General features: G+C 32.9%; 1 protein-coding gene across 2 annotated transcripts in view; it reads left to right on the top strand.

Moving 5' to 3' along the window:
• Positions 1 to 25,770, top strand: part of LOC122042902 (poly [ADP-ribose] polymerase 1-like) — a 48,855-nt gene that overhangs the window by 3,278 nt on the left and 19,807 nt on the right. Inside the window, exons 4-10 of one of the 2 annotated variants that reach the window (XM_042603292.1) lie at positions 17,357 to 17,543; positions 17,657 to 17,957; positions 24,504 to 24,699; positions 24,772 to 24,930; positions 25,114 to 25,174; positions 25,274 to 25,337; positions 25,441 to 25,698. In XM_042603292.1, the coding sequence (XP_042459226.1) occupies positions 17,357 to 17,543; positions 17,657 to 17,957; positions 24,504 to 24,699; positions 24,772 to 24,930; positions 25,114 to 25,174; positions 25,274 to 25,337; positions 25,441 to 25,698 (1,226 nt within the window). Of the gene's footprint in view, positions 1 to 17,356; positions 17,547 to 17,656; positions 17,958 to 24,503; positions 24,700 to 24,771; positions 24,931 to 25,113; positions 25,175 to 25,273; positions 25,338 to 25,440; positions 25,699 to 25,770 lie in introns of both variants that reach the window. The other variant, XM_042603291.1, reaches the window with a different exon arrangement.

Below are 25,770 nucleotides of genomic sequence, written 5' to 3'. Positions count from 1 at the left end.
AATTTAATTGATGTGAATATTATAACCATCATGGAGCTCAATTCAGGGGATAAGATGCATGAAGCCAATACCAAATACTTGGGACAAATATGGCTTCATGATGATGATTTATTGAGGATTATACAAAGTGCCTTAATTAAGGTTATGGACGGATTCAAATTACAATGACTAAAGAGATAGAAAAATAGCCTTTTCGGAATCCAATGTTAGTGGTTGCAAATTGATCCAGACCAACTGAAGCATCTGTCAACTTGCTGCCAACTGATTAAGAGGCAGTCTACTGCCTATTAGCCACCAGCCGATTTTAACAATTTTTTTGGGGACATTTAACAGCTTCCAACTATGATTTGCAGTTGTTTGGTACTTCTTTATAGAGAGACACAACTTGAGGTCTGGACGAGTAATAAAGCTGGTGTAAACAGTGAAATCCTGACTGAGTCTAGTTGTTAACCCTTGGACCTGTTTAAGTTAATTTTGGTTCCAGAACTTATCAAAATCCTGAAGCATCAAACTATTTTCATGGCTCAATTGGAGAAACATTAACATAAGAACTTAGCTATGAGGTATTTAAACAATTATCGACTTGGACTTGTTTGCATTACATCATTTGAACATAGAGCAAGAGCGAGCTAGACTTGTTATCTTAAAGTATCTTAGCTTAATGCTTGCGTTAATGTCAGCTTGATCATGATTTAGGTGGATTAAATGCTCAATATTGAGTGGCACATTATATACGGCTACTGACTTTAGGCTCTCCATTGAAAATTCAAGGGATTTAAGAAGCTACTACTGGTTGTGATCATAGAGACCTTACACATTATATCACATGAAGGGTATGAAATCCTGGCACCTAGATGGAAGTTAAGAGGTAAAATTTACAGGTGCATTGTCACTATGAAGAGTGCACACATGCACATAATATTGAGTTAGATGACAGTGTATTTCAGGAAAATAATGTCATTTGATCATAATCAACATCAGTGAATATTATGAAACAATAGACCAAGTTTAGAATTAATAAGATTAGTAGCCAAATATTTTTCTCATTAATTAGTGCATCTATTGTCTTTGCTAGATTAGCATTCAACAATTATTTTCCTAGTTGGTATGTCCAATTCAATATAACTCTGGCTAGGAAGATAGGGAACCATCTTATAAAAACTTGAGCCACATAAAAACCTCACTTTCCTGACTATGTTTCAATTTCAAGTGGAAATCTAACAATACATGTGAAAGTAGGGAAGTTGATAGGGAATAGGGATATATAATAAAGGCCTTTATAGTTTAGAAAGAACTGCCACAATTTATCCTTTTTGTCATCAAATCATGGGCACAAACTTTAGCATAGTTGTATATAGATTGTTGGATTGAATGTAGATGAATGAGACTAGATGCTGCTGGTGGGGGTGCGGCTGGGCGAATAGACTTTGACCTCACAATATCTTTCTTAAAGAAAAGATAGATAAGTGTAGCGGATATTAAAGCAAAATGAGAAAGGAAGAAATGCTAACAAAAGCTATTTATATGGTTTGGAACCCTTGGTTTCTACTCCACAGTTTATATACTCTTAAGGTGAGTCACCTCTCGAAATATTCACTATAATTTCTTCTTCTCAAATCTTTCTGAAGGTTCAGAAACCTCATCAAATCATGGGCACAAACTTTAGCATAGTTGTATATAGATTGTTGGATTGAATGTAGATGAATGAGACCAGATGCTGCTGGTGGGGGTGGGGCTGGGCGAATAGACTTTGACCTCACAATATCTTTCTTAAAGAAAAGATAGATAAGTGTAGCGGATATTAAAGCAAAATGAGAAAGGAAAAAATGCTAACAAAAGCTATTTATATGGCTTGGAACCCTTGGTTTCTACTCCATGGTTTATATACTCTTAAGGTGAGTCACCTCTCGAAATATTCACTATAATTTCTTCTTCTCAAATCTTTCTGAAGGTTCAGAAATCTCATAGAAACCAACAAAGGTGTGAACTTAAAGATAGGGACCTTAAATTTTAAGCAAGAAAACTATAAATGAATGACAGAATTGAGTTTTGAAATCCATGAGAATAATAGCTTGTTTTTGTCCATTGAGCTCCCCCTTGCCGTTCCTTTTATAGCCCTTCAAATGGCCATGGATAAGCTCCGATAACTATTCCACATTAATGTTGGTCGATTCATTTAAGTCTCCAGTCAACTGAAACTACTTGAATCTTGAGATCAATATCTGCCAGCTAGTTGTTGAATCTAGTCAACTCATTGGCAATCTAGTCCAATCAATGTGCCATCAATCAAATACTTTAGATATTCTTTTTAAATGGTCTTCTTTTTTAAATTCAAGTAGAAAATTAGTCAACTGACCAGTCGAATAAAGCATATCCATCTGCTCAGTCAATTGAGCCCGATCAGATATCAAATAGAACCAGTCTCAGCAAATTAAAGCCACACTCAATTTCCTAGTCTATTAAGCTTATTGAAGTCAACTTCCACTTGATTGAAACCTTTTTTAATCTCCACGAACCTCCAAGCCACTATGTGTGTTGCCTTGGTGCGTCAAGTCATCATCAACATCACTCGACCTTAGCATAGTCACAAGCTCTCCTACACACATTTTAATAACACATGCAAACCTAACTTGAACCCTTTACCAAATATATCAAAACAAGATGGTCTAAGATGACCACTTAGGCCATGATTGCTCTAACATAGAACACGTGTAATATTTGCTTAGTTTACTTATGGAAATATGATTGTATGAAAAAAACATAGGCTGGAAAAGTGTTTGCAATGATAAAAATATGAGTCGCATTCCTAATCTTTACAAGGTGACGCTAGAAGGAGATTGAGATTTGATATTAATGTAGCAGGACAAGTTGTCTACTTGTGAGAAGTCTTCTAGTTTGAGGGCTCATGAAGTTGTAGTGGATGACTGTGATAATTTAGTAGAAGGTCCAAACTGAACTAAAGCAGAAATGGGCCTTCAAACTATGTAGTCAAGTTGTAAAAGTTGGTATACTCTTTTGAAAGAATAAAAAACTAAGGGTTATCTCAAGCAATACCTTATTGTTCTGTCTTTGAGTGGACACAAACGGATTTCTTTTCCCAAAAGAATAATAGCTATTTCTCGCTTTAAACAATTGCAAAGGTTGCACTTGGATGACCTCCATGGCTTTCCTCCATGATTTCTTCTTACCTCCAAATCTTTCTTACCAATTGTTGGTAAATAGTGGTAGATCAGCAGGGACAATTTATAGAATAAATTTACTGAACATTTGAGCAAATGGAAGATTCTTTGACGCACTTAAACTTTGCATCGTCTTTATTGGCTTAACTACATGCTTAGAATTTTAATTTTGTTATTTTGTTTTATTTTTGAAATAATCATTTAGATTATTTGGAAGTTTGTATAGCATTTAGGTAACCAAGCCATACTTTTGCAGAGAACTATACCAGATCTGATTGCTCGACCTATGAAAGAGCTTAGGATTGCTTGTATTGAATCATCTTTTTTTTTTTTTTTATAATGTTCCCTTTTGACAAATTTAGTCGTTTTCAGTGCTATATCAATTGGTATTAGAGCAAAAATTTCTATGACATCAATCTTCTTGAGGTGAGTTCTTGATGCTCGTGAACTCCTGTGTCCCATCCAACAATGCAACTCTATCCTTCAATGGTTTACTTAGCGACAATCTCACTGCTTCTCTATCATGACTTAAACATCACTACAATGCCTGAGCCTCAAGAACCTTTTGCCCAAATAAGCCGAAGATCTTTGTCTCAGGCTCTAATAGAGCTCCACCATCTTCCACCTTAGATATTGCAGCGCAAGAAACGTGTTCTTGTGCCTTTGTTGTCTTCGTCTTCAGTAGAGGATGCCAAAAGTTCCCTCAACACTCCTCGCTTCCTTCCACTATTGCGTCATGGTAGCTAGCAATGCTATGGCCATCCTAGCATCGATATAGAGCATTATATCAAGGCCGACCTACCTCTCTTCTCTCCTTCCACCCTATGTTAGTCTCCAATGCTCTAGAGTACCACTGGCTCCAAGATTCCCTAGCCACCATCCCCACTGCCTATGCCACTTCAGTTTGTTTAAATCCATCAGAGTCCTTGTATTCTCTTTAGATTTGGTCATTGCCTCCTTCAACAATGACGGCTAGAGGAAGCCACATTGTACCCTGCTTCTCTCCTTCGGCTACCCATGTGCCTAATAGTCAATTTCATCACAGGCTTCTCATATCTAAATTTTGTTATTTTATAGATCCATCCACTTTGTAAAATTGTAACATGGAGATTTTCACACGTTTGAGGAAGGCATCATTTCTTATCATCAAGTCACATGCGTGACCAACTTCTACAACATAATAAGATTATGCAACCCTAGTAGATGTATGTTTTGTTTGAAAATTACTTTTGTTTAATTAATTGGTTATCAAATTTTCTGCATTTACCCCTAGTCTTTCTTATAAAATGATAATTTGTTCCTCACCGAAAAAGTCTTTTTGGCTTTTATTTTCTTATCATACGATGGCTTTGTAGGATAATTTATCCTTGGAAAAAAATCTTCATAGCCCTTTAGGTGCACTCTTGGTTTTCTAGTGTTATAAAATTTATAAATCTTGAGAGATATAGATAATAGGAATGAGATTTTTAAAACAAGATATAATGGTTTGGAAAACAAGCTTAAAATCCTAAGAACTTAGGGAAAATTTGTAAACAAACTATTAGAAAAATAGGTGATATGAATTTTGATTTTTTTTCTTAAATATCATTTCAAAAGCATACATCCATATATTTTTCTTAGATGTAATTTACATTGTGACCCTTGACCTATAATTGGAGATAAGGAAGACTATTTTTCAAGTATAGATCAGGATTTGAAGTGCCGAGCTGTGCTGCCTGAAATCGTCGGAATTTATCGTTTCGGTGGCGCTGGAAGCGTCGCGGGATGCCGCCGCCGCCGCCGCCGCCGAAAGCGTCGCACGAGTGTTGCTTGCGGGAATCGCGGGATCGCGCGTGGTGCGCGTACTATTGCAAAAGAAAAAAAGATTTAATTAATTTAGACAATTCCCAACTGGAGATGTGATATTTTGAATAGATTTTTATAAACCCTAATTAAATTATCCCTATAAAATATATAAAAATTTAATTTTTTTTTAAAAAAGTATTAATTGATATTATAAAAAAATTCTTTTTATTGTTTTAAATTTATTTTAAAATTATAAAAAATTCTAATAAATCATATTTATATTTTGATAATTTATTATTATTATTTTATATTTTTTTGTTGTTTAATTGATATTTTGATTTTTTTTACTATTTTAAATATATAAGATTTAAACTAATAATTAATTAAATGAATAAACAATTAATTTATATAATTATGATGTATCAATTTTAATGAGTAATTAATATATCTTTAAAGAAAATTATATTTAATTTTTTTTTCAAACCATATTAAGTTGTTCAAATAACTTGTATAAAATCAATATATAACTTATTTTTAAATTATACACAATAAATATATTTATTTAATAATTACTATATATAAATAAAAAAATACCGAAACTGTATTGGCACGATACGATATTGAACCGTATCGTTCCGGTCTGGGACCAAAATCTCGGCATGGGTCGAAATTTTAAACCTTGCTATAGACACCATGTTCAGGAAAGAGGAAAGAGGAAAGAGGAAAGAGAGATACTAGACATGTTAAGGTGGATGCCCATTTTGTTGTAAGGTAGACCTAAATGCATTTCTTGACTCTTGTCTATATTAAGGATTATTTTGAATACATAGCCCTCATTGAACTGAACAAGCTTAATTTGCTAAAAGAAAGCTCATAAAAGTTACTAAGAAATTTTGGCTAAACATGTAGACTTATCAAGATCAACGCAAACTAGAACCTCAAAATGAAATGAAACAAGAGGAAGACTAATTAATGTGCCGACATAGAGACCAATTGTATAGTAAGTGGATAAATTTAAAATAACCATTGTAAGTATATTGGAGTGCCAAGAAACTCTATATACTCAATGTGGCTAGTGAAAGCCTTAGAGCTGCACTCTTCACTTAGGCCCAAAATGTAGAGATTGGATTTTTTCTAACTCATTAAAAAAAATCTCTTAAGGAACTGGAGTGGATCAATAAAATCTCTATGTTCCTAGAACTTACCCCTTTCTCTAGAATTGCACCTTCCTATATGACATTTCAATTAGGAAAACCTGTCAACTTGATTTGTTCTAGAACTATCATCCAATGGAGAAGTTAGAGAGATCTAACTTTAATCTTAACTTGAACTAAAATGTATAGGGATCACATGGCATTGAAATGCCTCTATATTGTTTATAACATAGTTTAAAATCTCATGCCGTATCAATCGACACTTCCGCCTATTGATCGGCATAACACCGACAATTGACATGATAGCACGAGGCCCCACGGTTGAGCTAGGCTTCGTGCGAGACCCCACGCCCACGTGGGCCTTGCACTAGACCTCGCTTGAGGCCTTGCGATGGCTGTGCGAGACTGTGATGACTGTTTTTTTTCTTTTCAATTTCTCTTTATTTTTCTAATGGTTAATTTTTCCCCTCTTTAATTTTTTTACTCTTTCCTCCCATATTTTAATTTCTTTTTTTATTCCTTTCTCCTTAAACACATGGAAAAAATCCCTGTGTTAATTTTTTTTATTCCTTTCCTCCTTAATTGATTAAAATAAATTTAATTTAAACCTGTTTGATTCTAATCATCATGTTTAGACTTTTGTTAATTCTAAATTGACTTTTACTCAATTCTAATTTTTAAAATATTAGTTTAACCTAATAATAAATATTTATAGTAATCAAATATTATTATAATATTTTTTAATTAATATATTTTATATTTAAAAAAGTACCAAAATAGTACCAGCATAGTATGATACGATATTATTGTTCCGGTCATAAATTGAAACTTTGACATGACTTGAAATTTTAAACCATGGTCTATAGAGCCTAATCACTATCCTAAACATAAAATTACATTCTCATTAACTCCAAAAAGTTATGATAAAAATAGAACCTAAAGACGAAATCCTAAAAAAATGAAGGTGAGGGAGAAGCTGTAGAACACCCACGATTGATAACACATGAAAACATACTATTTTTCATACTTATGTAAAACATGTAAATAAACTAGCTTTACATCCAATTCATAACTCACTCTAAGAGAAAAAACACCTATGTCTAAAAATACAATAGGTAAAATGTTCAACTTATCACTAACCTAGCCTAATCCCATTGCACCAAGACCTAGGTCTATCCAACGTTTAAGGTAATTCTTGAGAAAGAAGGATTCAAGAGTGATAGCAGCCTAGTAGCTAAGACTTTAAGGATGATTGGAGTACCTTACTGACCTTACTAGTAGTGGCCTCACTAGTAAGATTATCTTCTTGCCCTTTGATGTTAAGATCTTAGATGAGTATTAAAATATAAGTCTTATGGAGGTAACTAAAGAAGTATCACTTCTATGCATAATTGAACATGCAATAGACTATTCCTAGATGATAGTTGCCCAAATTTTCACACCTATTGCATGAATCCCTTGGGATGAGATAAATTAAATAGGAATATTGAAGGACTTATATAGAAAAGTTTTATTAGAGAAAACATTAGTCCTTGTGCTACTAAAGATCGTTTGGGATCATCATAGCAGAAGGTATCCAACTAACGCAACAGAAGCATGTTATTTTTATTTTGTTGCAAGATCAAAGTATATACAAAATAATAAATGAAACAATTTCATTAATACTTTTATGAGAGACTCAAAAGATACATGCCATCGACATTGTCCACTTGATGAACTCTTGTTGTAATACAAAGGTGCTATATTTCATTGAGAATGAGGCAAGACATGGTGTTAAAACTTGGCTAGGGTGTTGGTGTTGGCGGCATGGTGTTAATGTATGTGTGAGAGAGAGAGAGAGAGAGAGAGAGAGAGAGAGAGGGAGAGAGCTCAGTCTAACTAATGGAAATTAATTAGGACAAAATGCTAATTTTCTCAACTAATTAATTATTTGATTTTAAAAAATTAAAAGGCTTTCAAACTTTGAAAATTTTACAATTCTTTTAGTTATAGTATTATTCTTTAGATCAAGGTTTGAAGTGCCGTTCCGTGCCGCCCGTCACGGACGGTTTTTACCGTTCCGCCGGGCGGCCGAAACCGGCATGGGAGGCGTCCCCGTCTCGGCGGCGCCGGAGGAGACGCGGGACGCCTCCTTCGGTGCTGGAGGAGACGCAGGACGCCTCCTTCGGTGCTGGAGGAGACGCGGGACGCCTCCTTCGGTGCTGGAGGAGACGCGGGACGCCTCCGGCGGCGTCCCGCGGCACATTCGGCAGCGAAGGCGTCGCGCGCGACGCCTTCTGCGGCGCCGAAATCGTCCGGCAGGGTCGCCGGACGCTTCCGGGGCCGCCGGAGGCGTCCGGCGACGCTTCCAGCGTCGCCGGACGCCCCCCGCGAGATCGCGATAATCGATCGCGGGCGGGCGCGATCTCGCGTACGTGTTTTTTTTTTTTCTTCTATTTTTAATAATTTTATTTTATTTTATTAATTTAAACAATTCCTAAGGATGGGTAGAGGATGTGTGATATTTAGAAGAGGCTTTTATAAACCTAGTTAAATTATCCTAATAAAATATATAAAAAATATATTTAAAATTAAAATAAATTAAATAAATTTTATTAATTAATATACTGAAAAAATAATATTTTAAATTTCATTTAAAAATTTTAAAAAATATATAATAATTCTTATTTATATTCTAATATATTTTTATTATTTTAAATTTCATTTAAATTTTTTAAAAAATGTAAAAAAATTCTAAAAAAAATTAAAAAAATTCTAATAAATTATATTTATATTCTGATTTTTTTAATTTTTTACTTGATATTTTTTACTATTTAAAATATATATTATTTAATTAATAATTAATTAAATGAATAAATAGTTAATTTATATAATTATTATTAATATAAAATAATATCTTGTATTATTATTATTATTATTATTATTATAGATACTTCCATTTTAATTTGAATTATTGATATATCAATTCTATTTAAATAAAATTATTTTTAATTATTTTTTCTAACAATATTAAATTATTCAATAATTGAGAACTTATAATAAATCAATATACAACTTATTTTTATATACACAATAAACATATTTATCTTATCATTATTATAGATAAATAAAAAATACCGAAACTATATCGGCACGATACGATACCGAAACCGTATCGTTCCGGCCTGAGACCGAAACCTCGGCACGGGTCGAAATTTTAAACCATGCTTTAGATTAAGATTAGGATAGGTAACTAGTGGAAAACCGCTTTTAAAACATAAAATGAACTATACAAATGGTTAATTATGCCCTTTGCACTTTCAAACACTCCAAACATATTTATGAAAATAATGTATTAAGTCTTAAAGCCCTAAAAATATGAAAATTTTTAGTAATCCATTTTGATGGCATCCTTATCTATGTCAAAGAATGGGAGACCCACTTAGAACACATCGGCTTAGTCCCTAAGACCCTTTGAACTGAAAAAGTTGTTTGTCAACTTAAATAATGTTAAACTCAAGTACTCCTTATGCCCTCTTGTTCTCTTCCCTAGGGTTATTATCTCTTCGCTAAGTTTATTATCATTGCAGAGGGAATTTCAACAGATCTAACAAAATTAAGCCAATCAAGGATTGGCTTGAACCCTATACTCTTTAGGAAGCCTGAAAATTTTCAAAGCTTTATGATCTTTTATAGACATTTTATTAGGAACTTTAGTATTATTGTGACACCCATCGTAATTGTTGTTAACAATGGAAGTTTCACTTAGAAAATCGAAGAAAGGATGATTAAAGCTTGCCCTCTTAATTGAAGGTACCCTAAGCCAAGAAATATACTTTATACCTTCTTTAGCAAGAAATTGGACATTACTACTCCGCATATAATGAGGATTACACTATTATCTAAGCTATAAAAAAACAACAATGCTATTTATTACCAAACAAATTTATATTGCACTCATATCATAAGATATCTTGTTACATCCAATCACAAATGAAGTTGAGTGCTAAGAACACACTTGATGGGTTGAGTTCCTCCATAAATTTACATCCTAAAACACTGACCAGGGAAGGATAAACACCCACAAATGCATTGAGTTTAGTTATAGCTATCCTACATAAAATGACAACTAAAGGATTTGAATGCCTAACGGATGAGTACTTTACATGCTCTACTTTGGGGCAATTTTTCAAGGCATCCAAGATAGAAACATCACAATGTGGTTACTTTATAATTAAAAATTACAATTTTTACGGGCACACATTTACATATTCAGTAATTGTCTTTTTAGGTAATGACTAGACTATATCCCTTGTTCCAGACAAGTTGTATTGGGCATCTTTAAAATGAGACATAGCAAGGGTTGCATCACAGTGTCAACCATATCAAATAACTAAAGCAACCAAGCAAAACATGAGTCTCTACACTCCCTTACTAATTCCTCATGGTCATTGAAAGACATTAATATAGATTTTGTTTTAGAACTCCCTTGGACTAATAATCAAAGTCATGACAACATCTTAGTTGTCACAGATGGGTTTTATAAAATGGCTTATCTCATTCTTTGCAATTAGAGAAATGATGCATTTTCATGAATTTAAGTTGTGTTTTAAGGATACTTTTAGATAGGATGTCAAATTTGTTAGCTATTTTAAAAATATTTTATGAAAATTGTTTTGGAAGCAACTCAAAATTACATCCGTATTCTTTCATATGAAAGAGGAAAATAGAAATAAAGTAGGTATTGTTGTAAATAATTATTTAATGGATGAAGTAGTGGTAGTAGTAGTTAGGAAGGGAGATAAAGTTATAACTCTCAAGATAATTGTAATAAAAGAAACTATTAATATAATTAACATATATACACTTAAAGTAGGATTAGAAGAAGACATTAAATAGTAGGATTAGAAGAAGACATTAAATATAGCTTCTGGAAAACTAGATGAGATAATACAAAGTTTTTTGAAAAATGAGATGATTTTAATAGAAGGAGATCTAAATAGGCACATTGAAATAAGAAAAGAGGAATACGATAGGGTACGCTATAATTTTGGAATAAAAAAAATAAGAAAAAGCTATATTAGATTTTACGATAGTATATGAACTTGTAATAGCTAATATATTTTTCGAGAAAAGAGAAGAACACTTGGTTGCATATAAAAGTGGAAATAACATCGTAAATTGATTTTCTTATGGGTTAGTGATTTTAGATATACACTTCAATCATAATATCAAAAAGAAAAATGTACATGGCTCTTAGGATCAAGTGGTCGAAGTTAAAGGATGAGAAGTAAAGGATCTTTAAAGAGAGAGTAGGAGCATAAGTATTCAGAGAAATACATGACTTTAAAATGAATCTAAAAGAGTACTTGTGAAGATGAGGAAATAAAGGAACGATGAAATATTTTTATAAACTTTTTAATAAAGATTTATGTGACTAATTTAGCTTAGGAATTTAAGTAGGTTAGAGGAGTATAGAAATTTAAATTTTTATTGAATAATTCAAAATTCAGAGATCTAATAGGTGTTAAATGGGATGCAAAATAAAAAAAGTGGTGGATTAGATAATATTCTAATAGAGGTATGTAAGTGCTTAGGGAAAGGTATTAAATACACAGTTGTTTGACCTAATGTTGAAAATAATGAAAATGCTTGATTAGTGGAGAGTAAATACTTAGTCCTCTTGGATAAAAATAAAGGAGAAGTACAAAATTATGAAAATTATAGAAGCATTTAGCTAATGAGTTATATTATGAAACTTTATGAAAGAATGATACAAAAAAGATTAAGGGAGGAGGCCAAGGTGATTGAAAATTAACTTCGATTCATATTTGAAAGGTCAATGATAGAAGCTATATCTCTCTTTGATAAGTTTCTTAAAAAATATTAGGAAAAGAAGATTAATACATTGTATTCATTGACCTAAAAAAGCGGAAATTTATGTGGAGAATTTTAGAAAAATAAAGGTGTCAACATACTAACATAGTATATATTGCAACAATTGGGATATGTATGAGAATGTAATAATAATAAGAGTGAAGACTCCAGATGAATACAAACCTTCCTATAAAGATAAGATTATATTAAGGATTAGCTCTAAGTTCATATTTTTTTAGACTAGTCATGGACAAACTCATTGTATACATCTAAGAAGTTACCATGGTGTTGTTTTGGCCGATTAGATACATGAAAAGTAAATCCTGGTGGAAGACATTGGAAGTAAAAGCTTTTAGATTTAGTAGAGTAAAAATATATGAAATTTAAGTTTAGTAGTAGTTGACGTAGTAAGATAATTGTTAAGATAGAAGATTACGTGTTATCTGTAATTAAGAACTTTAAATGTCTAGGATTCTTTTTGCAAAAGGATAAAGGGGTTGATGGAGATATTTTACATGGGATACAAATAAGGTACTTAAAATGGAGGAGAGCAATATGTGTTCTTTGTCATTGTAAGGTACCTCTAAAGTTCGAAACGATGGTTTGAATTGATATGTTATATAGAGTTTCTATGGAGCTGAATGTTGGATTATGAATTAAGCACACAAATAGAAGATGAAACTTGCAATGATGAGGATATTAAAGTGGATGTGTGGACATACGAGGGATAGGATACGAAATGAGAGAATTAGAGGGATAGTTTCTGTTGCATAGGGAAAATTCCCAGTAATGCGTATAAGATGATAGAGACATATACTTATATGATCAATAAATGCCTTATAATATCCTAGTTAGGCGATGTGAGATTATGATAAATACACACATTAATCAAGAAAGAGGGAGACGAAAAAAAGATTTGATAAACAACGATAAAATAATATAAAATTTATTTAATTATAAATGAGAATATAATTTACATATAGATAAGAATATAGTAGGAGATAGAGCTCAATAGTGTAGAAGGATTGCTAACCCACTTTGTGGGATGAAGGCTTTATTGTTGTTGTATTCTTCACAAAACAATATTTAAACTAAATTGGTGTTAGTTTATGGAATATGCTTAAGTGTCTACTATAGAAAAACCATGTATTTGAATTCTATGTTACTAATTGTTGAATTTGCTTATAAATTTCAAGATCCGTTTATAGGTCTAAAGTTTATCATCTAATTGATTAGTTTCATTACTAGTAGCTCCCCTACCATCTTCCATACTTCTAAATTAGCTGAGAGCTTCTCTGAATGATTTCAAGAGACTCACGCTAATCTTAAGAAAAAATTGAGTAAAGAATTTTATAAAATTTATATACATGTATATTGAAGGACAAAAAAATACAATATAGATTATGTCGTTATTATTTGCATTTGTCTTGATCACATTTGCTGCACTAAGCACATGCCCTTAGCAAATTTCTAAAATTACCATAAGAAACTGAGTGAGCAAATTTCTAAAATTACCATAAGAAACTTCGTGCTCACTCAGTTCTCATTGTGAGAGAAATAAGCCTGTGTATATCGTTGACTTATTATTCAATCAAACATCACTTTAAATTTCAATCTAGAGGATCTAATAAGATAAGGGACATTTGGGTCCTTTTTCTTGTGTTGATTTGCCTATATGTTGTACTCTTGCCATTCCCGCTCTAGCTCTTCTTCCCTAGTCATAATTGACTCGTATGATTGAGAGGTCATTGATACATAATTAGTGCTAGCTCCCTATAGAAGCACTAAAAGGTACCTACTCTACTAGAAAAATCTCCCAGATATAGAAAATGCATATATCACAGAAGAATATGCAACACATTACATAATCCAACAAGAGGCACTAAAATCGACTTCTAGAGATGCACTCCTAATTGTATAATCTATAGTCACGTGAATAATTGTAAGCCTTGATCAAACATTGTAGTCCCTGCTTAACACTCTCCCTACTTACAAAGTTAAATTTTTCTTATTGGGGGAGAATGACTTAACTAGAGTTTTAATCAAGTTTCAAAATCTCGAGCCATGTTGAGTGTCAACATTTAACTAGAATGATACTAATTCGGTATCATGTTGATGTTCCAATGGTTGGTGCCGGTGATGGAGTGAATATGTTGATAGAGGAAAGAGATGAAAAAAGTTTTGATAATTTTACTAGAATGATATGTTTCAATTGTTTCGCCCATAGTATGAGATTTCAAACCATGATTTTAATTTTGTCATTTTAAATGCTTTTAAAAAATTGTTTTGATGGTTGTTTAGATTTGTTTGACTCTTTGTGTGAGAGATTAAGTAACCAAGATATGATTTTATAAAGTTAAGTACAATTGACACCCTGTAAAAAGAGTTAAGATCCCTTCCATTGAATCATCTGTCAATTAATATTATTTCCCCCTTCCGATAAGTGTGTTCTCATTGCTACATTATTGAAGCGTTCTAGGTATCACATCGAGATACATGGCTCAAGGATTAAAATGTCAAACTATACCCGGCAACATAAGTGAAATTTACCATTTTGCACATCCGCTGACATGTGAGATAACTTAGGCATCAGCATGGGGGTGCACAATGGAAATGACTTTGGTATTGAATTCAGATTTGAAGCAACGCTGCATGATGGAAACAAATCAGGAGAGAAGATAGAATGAGGGAGACAAGGGGGAGAGGGGAAAAATAGAGGAGTACGTTGGAGAGAGAGTGGGATAGGCATTAGGCCTGCAATATCGGGTAAGCAAGTGACAGGCTGTGGGTGAGCCAAGAACCAGAGAAATTGGGAAAGGGAGAGAAGTGTACAAAGAAAAAAATGGAAGAGAATTAAATAATTCTTAGTCTTTTAAAAGTACCACTAGCCTAATTAAATATAAATGAATAGAACTATTTTATACGTATATAAACTTGGCTCGGAGTTTAAATCACTTGATCCACTTGATAGGTTCCATATAATGATTCTACTTATTTTACTTTGTCATATAAAAAATTTTAAAATATAAAATGTAAAATATTTAAATAGGATAAATTTTAGTATTTAATATTGGTTAACGTTTTTTTTTCAGTCTGACTTTTTTATGTTGGAAGATTATGTGAGCAAGCAATAGAAAACTTTGGTTTCAATGAGATCCTATCGACCTTCTCCTCTCTCAACTTTACTTTCAGTGTCAAGGAATAGCTACAGTTTGACACAACATTTTAATTAAATATAAATTGGTTTAAGCAAAGAAAGTAGTTCATTTCACTCTTAGACATGTGAGGAAGAATCACTCTCTTTTCTCCTTGGCTTGCTAACGAAAGAGGTCAACAAAGGTCTACTTTCCATCTCTTTTCCTTCGCGTAGGACTACTCTATTCGGTGACTTCTCGAACAAAGAGAATTTGGGTCTACTTGAGTGCTTAAAGCATGGGAAGAATGAATTGATGGGTGGATGGAGTGCGCTCATCCTATTTGATCCACTCATTCTTATCGAACTTATATTAGAAAGAAATTTAGTGGCATCCTCATCTCTTTTCTAGATTCAAGACCATCCTGTTCTCTTAGGACGACCTAGTGGCTAGTGCATGAGGTGTTGCCAACTTAAGGTCTGAGTTCGAATTCAGCATAGCCAAGGTAAATGCTTCCCTCATATGCTAGTCACTATTCCAAGGGCTAGTAGTCACTCATGATTTACCTCCTCCGTGTTGGTCTTGGGACGAGTTGGCGGGGGAGCTAGGGGCGAGCGCAGTTGCCTTTTGCCAACTAGCTTCAAGACCACCCTATTTCATTTTTTCTCTATTTTTAATTTATTTTATTGGAATTGATACACACAAAATGGATTAGATTCAATTTTTTTAGAATAACTTTATAAACTTCAATTTAAGGTATGAAAAATTTTCAAATTTGAATATGGTTTTATTGAAAAAATTTTAAATTTGATTGAGTTGAAATTAAACTGAAATTTGTATTTTTTTTATTTTAGATTAAACCTTTTATTTTAAAAGAACACTATTAAGTTCAATTTGAAGGCATAATTTTTTTTTTCAAATTTGAATTTGGTTTTATTGAAAAAATTATAGATTTGAAAGTTTTAAATTTGATTGAGTTATAATCCGAATTGAAATTTATATTTTTGTATTTGTACACCTATACAATTAAATGCATTAATTATAAAATTTAAAATCTAATTTAAACCTAGAATGAATTATTTTAGATCTCAAAATTTGAATCTTATATCTCTTTATTTCTCATCCACTTTAATAATTATTGTTATGTGAAAGAAATAAAGTCAAATTTAAACCAAATGACAAAATTTTGAATTATTTCATTGTATACAACAATTTTATTAAAATTTTATAAAAAATAATACAAGAAATAAAAGATATATTTAGTGCCTAAATTTCTTATCATATGCTAATGAACAAATTTCAAATATAATATGTAACCTATAAAAGAATGTACATTCATTTCGAATGAGATTATGTCCTTGGATTCAAAAGCAAAATATGCCCACTTTATTGCTTAGTCCAGTATTCTATTTGTAAAAGTTAAATAATTATAATTGTAAATGATTATGAAACAAAAGAAGTATATTTTTAAGAGTAAAGACTGAAGTAATAAATATCAATAGAAAACCAAAATATATTATTTTATATTAACTATCTTATTAATTATTATATAAATAATTAATTATAATAAAATGTTAATTAAAAGTCATAATTTATGAATCATATTATCATTAATTATTTAATTAAATAATTACTGAAACAGGCTACCATCACACAACATTAGCGAAATCGAATTGTTCCGGCCAAAGTTGGGCTCTGTCACTGTGTCATAGGTTGTAAATTTTAAATCTTGGTTAAGTGGTTTTCTATAACATAAGGAGACGAAAAGACAGACTCAAACCAGATTCTTCTTAGTAGCTGTGGCTTTATTGAAACCCATTTTCCTGCTGTATTGTTCTCTGCATTTGTAGTCTAGTTTTAGTAGTATGCTTCTTGGCATCAACCTCGAGAAGCCAAACCCCTTCTGGTCATCTATGTTGATGCTCATGCAACTGAACTAGCAAACAGATGAATGGACAAAAGGAATAATTCCAGATCTAATGAAGTTTTAGAATTTTGTTGTTTCTGTAAAGCTCAATTTCCACACTAACAAGTCCCCATGAAATCTTCTGAAATTGTAATTTATTTATTCACTAGAGGATGAAACATTTTTGTTTTGAAGTGTTTTTTAAAGTTTAAAACTTTAAATTGAAATTGGCAGATTACCAATGCGTTTCTTCACTTAATTGCAGTTATTGGCTTAGCTGATATCTCTTTTATATCCAACTGTTTCTTGTTTAGTCTTTTCAATGAAATAATATGACTGCAGGTTCGTGTCTCAACTAATGCTGAGGGAAAAGGTGCTCGAGGTCTCTTATGGCATCATGTCAGCTGTTTCATCACTATGTCTCCATCAAGCAGTATAGAAAAAGTTTTAGGGTGGGACAGCCTTTCCCCTCAAGATAAAGAAGCTGTTTCTGCACTTTATAAAAGGGAGAAATCTAAACATATAGAAGGCAGTAAGATATTATCAATTCGTAATTCTAGTACAATTTGTCAAATAACTGTTAGTTTACTCTTAATTTTTCCTCCTTTTAGTATTATTTGATTATGTCCTATAATTCATCAGATCAAGCAACTTCACAAGGTGCGAAGAGGAAGACTGCCGGGTCAAACAATCAGAAACCAAAAGTTCTCAAGGTTGATCTAAACAATTCATCAGACAGAAGACCAAGCAAAGGAAACAAAGTGCCTGATTATGATAATTCTGACACCATGGAACTGGACAATAGATTGGAAATGCAGAGCAAGCTGTTGTGGGATATAAAAGATGAGCTTAAAAAGGAGGTGAGTGTGGCTGAGCTGCGGGAGATGCTTGAAGCAAATGAACAGGATTCAAAAGGATCTGAACATGATCTCCGAGATTGTTGGTTAGTTTTCATTATTTTCTGTAATTGTTTGCAAGTTTTTCTTGACATGGTACTTCTTGATTCATTAAATTTGAAAATGAGATCAAAGTTTTCTCACAATTATGTTTTAATTGTATATTTAAAGTATATAACTAACTGAATTAGTGACACTTTCTGAGTAGCTAAATTGTGGATAGTTTTCTTTGCTTCTTGCTTTTCTTTAAGAAAGTTCTTGGGGGTTGATTTCTTGTATGTGCTCATCAGTTTTCTCTTAAGTTAACAATAATTCAGTTACTTCACCGTTTTCTTTTGATCTTGTTTCTGGGAACGTTGAGCCTTGATTATTTTACACAAAGGCTACCTGCATCAGTCTATTCTAGTAATATAGTAAACCTGGTGTCCCTCTATAATTAAGTAAAGATGATTATTTTAAAGTCATTTCCTTCATTATTTGTCTACAAGTGGGTTTGCTTACAATTTAATCACCGAGTCTTGAATGTTCTTCACATGCCTGTTGTCCCTGGTCTTATTCTTTTCTGTGATTGAATGAAATGATTTTTATATCTAATTATTTTATTTTTGATGATTTACCTTGCAAATTCTGTTATTAACATGGAAAAAATGCCACACTACCAACCTGACATTATGCATTATTGACCTTGGAGAATTATGTTGCATTCTGTTTTGGTTTGCATCCTGATCTTCCTGTCCCTGCTTCCTTGATTCTCTCAAGCTATAAAGTTTTTGATTGTTTTGTGTTGACACTTGACATGACTTAAAGCATATGCTGAGAGGATTTGAGATGGTTTTAAATATCTCATACGTCAGTGTAACTATAAAGGTTTATTATGGACTATAAAGTATATAGTAGTACTTTAAAAAATATTTACAAATATTATTAATTAAGTAATACTAATTAACAATGAATTAATTAACTTTAAAACATATAGTTACAATTTACTTAAGTTGAACGCTAAACTGAATTAACCTAGAAAATATAAATTAGTAAAGTTTGTTATATATCAAGGTCCATTGTGAAAAACTATAATTTAGATAGATAACTTTAGGTTTAAAGTATTATTACTTTTTATTATGAGTATTATAAGTATTATATATATGATTAAATTTTTTTTTAATAATCTAAATTACTTTGTTACTTTATGATTTTTTTAGTTTGGTCAAATTATATGTACGAATTTGTTAATACATGATGTTGTGTAAGTTGATAAGCTATTTAGTCATGTATAGTCACAAATTAAAATCTTGCATTGTGGTGGTCAACATGATAGATTTTTCATTCTGCTCCCATACTAAGACGTGGAAAGATTGTTAGTGACACATATTTATTGAATAAGAAGTGGGAGAGGGAGAGAGAGCGAGATCAAGATTGAAAGACAGTGTCACGCCCCATATAGTCCCTGCCAGAAGAAATTTTGGCAGCATCTCCCTGTACAGGTGACAATATGAAATTATACTACATGCCCTCAGGGCCACATATACCTCGGCCAACACGGCCGGAATAATAATATAAAATACAACAACAAACTACGTAGTTTATATCAAAACAGCCTCCGACTGTCATCACAATACAAAAGGAATCGAAAACAACATCAAAACTTATCTCTTCTGCCGATCGGCAGGTGCGTAGCAAAACATAACAAATACAAATCCACTAAACAAGCAAAAACCCAACTAGTACAATACTTAAAGACAAACCACATAAAATTCAGAGTGCAAAACCAATACAAGTATGAAACATGGCTCTAAGCAAATAAACGGAAACCAAAAGACTCAAGCGAAAATTCTTAAGGCACAGGGACTAGCAACTGGAACCTTCTAACGACTTCAACCTGAAATAAGAATAATCAACGGGGTGACTTCAAGAACTCAGCGGATACCGGATAGATATGCATAATAAGATATAACTAACAGTAATAATTATACGGTACAGTTTCCTAAACAATAAAAGGAAATGCAAACTGGAAAGAGCTGAAGAAAACTGTACTCACCATGACCTCCTATTTGAATATAAAGGGTCGTCAGACCAGATACAAAATGTCACCTGTATGCATGTCAAACATATGCAACCCAAACAAATGCAGCATCCACAATGCAACAAACACAAACAATAAATGCAATCTATGCATATGGTGCAAAAATGACATGTGTCACCCCTGACGCTAGTCAGCCATCTCACACGCGATGGTGAGATCGAGTGGGTAGGGCTATGACAACTGTGCACTCTGCCATCATTGCTACTGAGTGATCGAGTGGACATGATACTGTCCGAGTACACCTATTCTCCTACCCCAAACATAGTGGGGGAGCCTAAGTTCTCATCTCCCTGTATCATAGGGGAGGGATCCCTGCCCGCTACACGCTGCAGTTATCGCTACTCAAGAGCGGACCAACGGAGCCCGGACAGAGCAAACTGCACACACCTGCCTGATGTACCACTAACTCATGAGTAGTTGGGTGTGCAGATCATGTAACTGGCGATGCGCTCAACAATAATGGAGCCGACTATCGCTAGCATGCAATCATGCAAGATGGTGCATGACACTAAACATGTGGATCTAGATAGTATATACCTCCATATAACAGGTACCCAAAAAAGAAATAAAACCATGCAATGATCTAGGAATCATAACCCTAAGTACAAGATCAGATATGACAAATAACAAGTCTACTACAAAGTAGGTCAATGTATGTCACTATTTCTACGAGCAAGAGTACACATGGCAGCAATCATGAGAATATAAGTAGCAATGGATAACAGATAGGAATATAGGTAGACAACAAGAGCAAGATAGTGACATATTAAGCAGACACAAACATAATCATTACTACTAGCAATAAACTACTATGCATATCTAAAAATGACTATATCAAGGAGATAAGTCAGAGGTACCCGTCTCAAATAGAAGACCGAATCAAACCAAATCCGACGTCGAGACGCTCGTCTCAAATCAGAATCCTGCATTAATCTATATATATATATATATTATTTAGCTAATTTCATATGAATTTAAATAGCTAAATAAAATCCTCAAAACTAATTTAGGGAAAACCCTAATCGACATAAACCTCAATTTACCTAAATTAAATCCAACGGTTAATTAGGGTTAGTTACCTTAACCCTAATTATTCCATTAAATTAAAATCTAAACCTAATTAATCTAGTATAATTCATTCCTAACATATCTACTAAATAACCTAACCACACATGAGCAACTAACCATATTCATATCAATCCATGTTCTACAGTAAGATCAAAAGCCCTACACCTTACCTTAATTCAGAACTGCAGCTGCTCAGTGAAGAAAAAGAATGCTATCATAAGGTTGCTGCCGAAAACAAAGTTGGAGCTGCTACTGAAACCAGAAACAGTTAGCACATACAATCCTATCTGAAATTGAATCAAGATTTCCACCATCAAAGACTAACATATCTTACCCTAAGCTTGTGCAGGCAGATTTCTCTCTAACGGAAACTTCAATGTTGCTGTGGTGGGGTGCTACGGCAAAGGACATCAACCACACTAGGGCACCAACACAAAGGGAATTGGAAGGAAAAGCAGGATCAGTGGTGACACCTGGTTGGGATCGTGGCTTGCTCCAGAGAAGAGGGGATCGGCTAAATGCTAGGGCAAAAAGGAATTCGCTCGTGAGATGGGCTGGTGACGATCCCTGACGATCCCTCACAGCAGATGGCTGGATCAGGGCAAGAGAACTGGAGAGGTGGCGCTCGGGTGGAAAATAAATATGAGAGTTTTAAAATAAATAAATTAGGATTTTATCCTAGAACTTTTTTTAATTGAAATGGAAAATACGATTAAACGAGGTCTAAATCATAAGTTTAGTTCGATCCTAATTTGATTAAATCGAGACCAAATTAAACCTACTCAAACTAGATGATTAGCCTATCCAAATAACTCAACCACGCCCCAATTCCACTCTGATTGAGTTCTCTAAAACCTATTAATTAGTTTGGTCAACCTAAATAACTTGCCTAAATAACTAATAAAATTTGAAATTAAATAGCAATGAAAATTTTAGTTGAAAGAAAAACACAATGTAATAATAGTTCTTATTGTTTTAAAATGATAAACACTTAATTTCAATATTTTTAATTAGCTCATAGTGGAATCACATTTTCATGTATCTTTTTGGGTGTTGTCAATCATATATTATGCTAAATGAAAAAAATAAAAATTATGCTATCTTACCAATACGTGGATTAGGCACTACAAACAATAAATGTAAATTGTATAAATTGTGTTTTGGGACGGTCTTTTATGTTTTGAAACTATTTATGTTGAAGAGCATAATTTCAAATTTTGAGCCGTTCCAGTCTACACAGGTGGAATTTATCATTCTGCATTGACATCACTGGTAAAGGGTGGAGCCTCTCATGGCAGCCTCGTTGAGGCCTCGCCTCGGTGTAAGGTCTTGTGCGAGGTTTGCAGCAGAGGCCTCGTGGAAGCCGCCTCGCGGAAGCCGCCTCACGCAGCCTCTACGTGAGACCTCGAGCTTGGCGAGGCCTCCATGCGACCTTCGCATGAGACCTCGCGTCTAGGTGAGGCCTTCGTGCCGCCTCGCTGCATCACACGAGGCCACTAGCAGATTAATTTTTGTCGGCATTTTTTCCCCTTTCTTATTTCAATTTATTTTTAACTATTAAAATTTTTTAATTATTAATTCTTTTCTTTTCTTTTTATTATTAAATTCAATGATTGAAATTTCCTTCTTTATGAATTTCGTCCTCTCCATCCGTCCACAAAGATAAATATAGAAATTAAGAGCAGACAAAAAATACTTTTTTTAAATATAGAAAAACATTAAATATAATATATATTTTAAATACTACAATTAATTTAAATTTAATTTAAAGCAAATTAAATTAAATTTAATTTAAACCTATTTAATCCTAATTATCATATCTACTTGGGTGGATTCCAATTAACCCTAAATTGACTTTTACTCAATTTTAATTTTTCAAATATTAACATAATTAATTATTTATTTTTAAAAATTATTTAAGATATAAAATTTTAAATAAGATAAAATTTGGTATTTATTTATTTTTTATATGTTGTAACTTTTATAATGTCAATAGAGATCGAGGATTAAAGTCACCCTTCAAGAATTATAATATATATAAAGAAATGTTATGCTACGCACCGCACGCTGCGCATTTGTGCATGACTGTGCGGTGCACAACATTTTTTTTTAAATTTTTGTTTATTTTTTTAAGCTCCCAGTAATACTATAAAACAAAAGAGAAAAAATAAATTAATATTAATATTTGTATCTTTTTAAATGAAAACAACAATTAGACTAATAGTCAACCATGTTTAATAGAATGATGGACAATATATTTTTCGGCGGAACCCGCCTTTTGCAGCATGGACAATATATTTTTAACTAATTTTCAAAAGAAAAAAAAAGAGACAGAATCATGTTGCTGTTTTTTTCTGTTTTGATCTCATTTTGCAAAAGTAATATTTTTGTTAATACAAGTATTAATTTTGATGAATTCAAATTTGGCACACGTCTAATTTTGAATGTAGAATAACATCTTATGCATGACAATGCATTTTCTTTAGTAAGATGGTGAGTTTCAATTCCCTACAAAGGAAACAAATAGAATCAATTATCCACTTTCATCTGAATAAAGAAAGCAAGTAAAATAATATTTTTAAAAAAATTATATTGGTTATTGAAATCTAAAGATAATATGAGATATAATGTGCACACTTGACGTTGATAAAAGTAAATAAGTACCGAAATTGTATCAATACTATGATATGGAACCAAAATTGTATTTTTCTGATCAAAGATCGAAACTTTAGCACGGTTTGAGATTTTAACTATACATATAAAATATTTTATTCAATAACAGAAGCAGAGATGCCACCTCCCCTTTGTTGAAGATTTTCTGCTTCTGTACCTACTTTTTCACTATTGATGTGTGGATCTTCATTAGGTATGTCTTATCTTCTCTTTCTAGATTTAGTCAATTCCACTTATGCCGGTTGACAAGACAAACTCATTGGGTATATCGTCATGGGCTATTTTGTGTTGGCACATGTGGCACAACTGCAAGAAAGTCCGTGCTGGTACAATATTGGTTTCATCCAGAGGTCTCAACACTTTAAACCATGTAATTGTTGCATGCTACATTCAATTGTTTGGAAATTTCAATGTGTTGTGATATAAGAAAACAAACTGTTCTCATCAAAGAATGAGGATTGTACCGACTTAATTACTTAGTATATGCTGGATAGACCAAGATATCAGTAATTAGAAACTTAGGATTTAGTCCTGTACATTGCCATTCTAGTAAAATTCTTTCACCAGCTTGTTATTCAGGTTTCAGTACTTAGTAGGCACATGGAAATCTGCCTATAATTTCTTTCACTGTTTTCTGACATAAAAGTGCGAACAATTTAATTCCATCTATCTATTGGATGACTAGGCTATTTAGTTGTTTCATATTGGTGTGCTGTTTCCTCAATTTTTGAGTCCTTAACAGGTGTGTTTGTTTTTTTTAAAATATTTCTAGTGCTGATGGGATGCTATTTGGTGCATTGGATAAATGCCCACTCTGCTCTGGTTCTTTGCGTTACTCTGGAGGCCGGTATCATTGTCATGGTTATTTGTCAGCATGGAGCAAGTGTTCATACTCAACAAACGAACCAGTACGCCTTATGGAAAAATGGAAAATTCCTAAAGAAACGACTAACAAGTATCTTATAAAAGTATGCATATTTGTTGCATGAAAAATCATCAGCTGTCATCAATGCTGACTCAACTTTGTTCTACCTCTGAAGTGGTACAGGTCTCAAAAGACCAAGAAACCCGAAAGACTTCTTCCTCCCTCCACTAGTAAGTCTGTCATTGGGCATACATCTGATTCATCTCAGCCATCCAATGATGACAAGTTGGAGAAATTAAAAGTTGCTATTGCTGGGAAATCCAGTGCAGATTTCGTAAGCTATTATTTTGTTTTATTAGTATGTCCACTTGTTGATTTCTTCTCTTGGCAAATATATACTTTTTAATGGACATTAGAGGTTGTATTTAGGTGGTCTTGTTGCCCAAGTGAACTTTGTTAACTGTTTATCACATAATGATTTTGCACTTGTTAAAGTAATTTGTATTTTTACATGTAGGAAGAACTGAAACCAAAACTTGAGGCAGCTGGAGTAAAATTTCATATGAAAATCATGAAAGGTTATTTTCCCAAGTTTTATTAAAACTATCTGCATGCCACTCTTGTTATCGAATGTGTTCATACTTTGAACGATCAGTGACTTTTTTTCATCAATGTAGATACTAGCTGTTTGATATGGAGTGGTGAGGTGAACAATGATGATCCTCAAATAAAAAAAGCAAGGTTATCCTAGACTGTATCTCTCACTTTTTCTGTCTCTCTCTACTCTTAATCATTATGGGTCTATCCAATCAAAGGTTTGACAAGGCTTTATCCTACTTTACAGGAGGATGAAATTGCCCATTGTTAGGGAAGATTACCTTCATGGATGCATTAGAAAGCAGAAGAAGCTTCCTTTTGACTCGTACAAGATTGGGGTTGCTTCAGAAACCTCAAGAAGCGGTGTTGTCACTGTAAAAGTGAAAGGAAGAAGTGCTGTGCATGAGGCTTCTAATTTGCAGGAAACTGGTCATATTTTAGAAGTTGGACAAAGCATCTATAACACTACTTTAAATATGTCTGATCTTTCTACTGGTATAAACAGGTAGTTTCATTTGTTTTTTAAAAAACATGTTAATTAGTGTTATCCTGCTTAGCTTCTATTTTTTTCTCCAAA

Source organism: Zingiber officinale, chromosome 2A, assembly GCF_018446385.1.
Source record: "Zingiber officinale cultivar Zhangliang chromosome 2A, Zo_v1.1, whole genome shotgun sequence".
Classification (NCBI taxonomy): Eukaryota; Viridiplantae; Streptophyta; class Magnoliopsida; order Zingiberales; family Zingiberaceae; genus Zingiber; species Zingiber officinale.
Note: the sequence above shows the minus strand (reverse complement) of the source record. Positions and strands in the feature narration are given on the sequence as shown.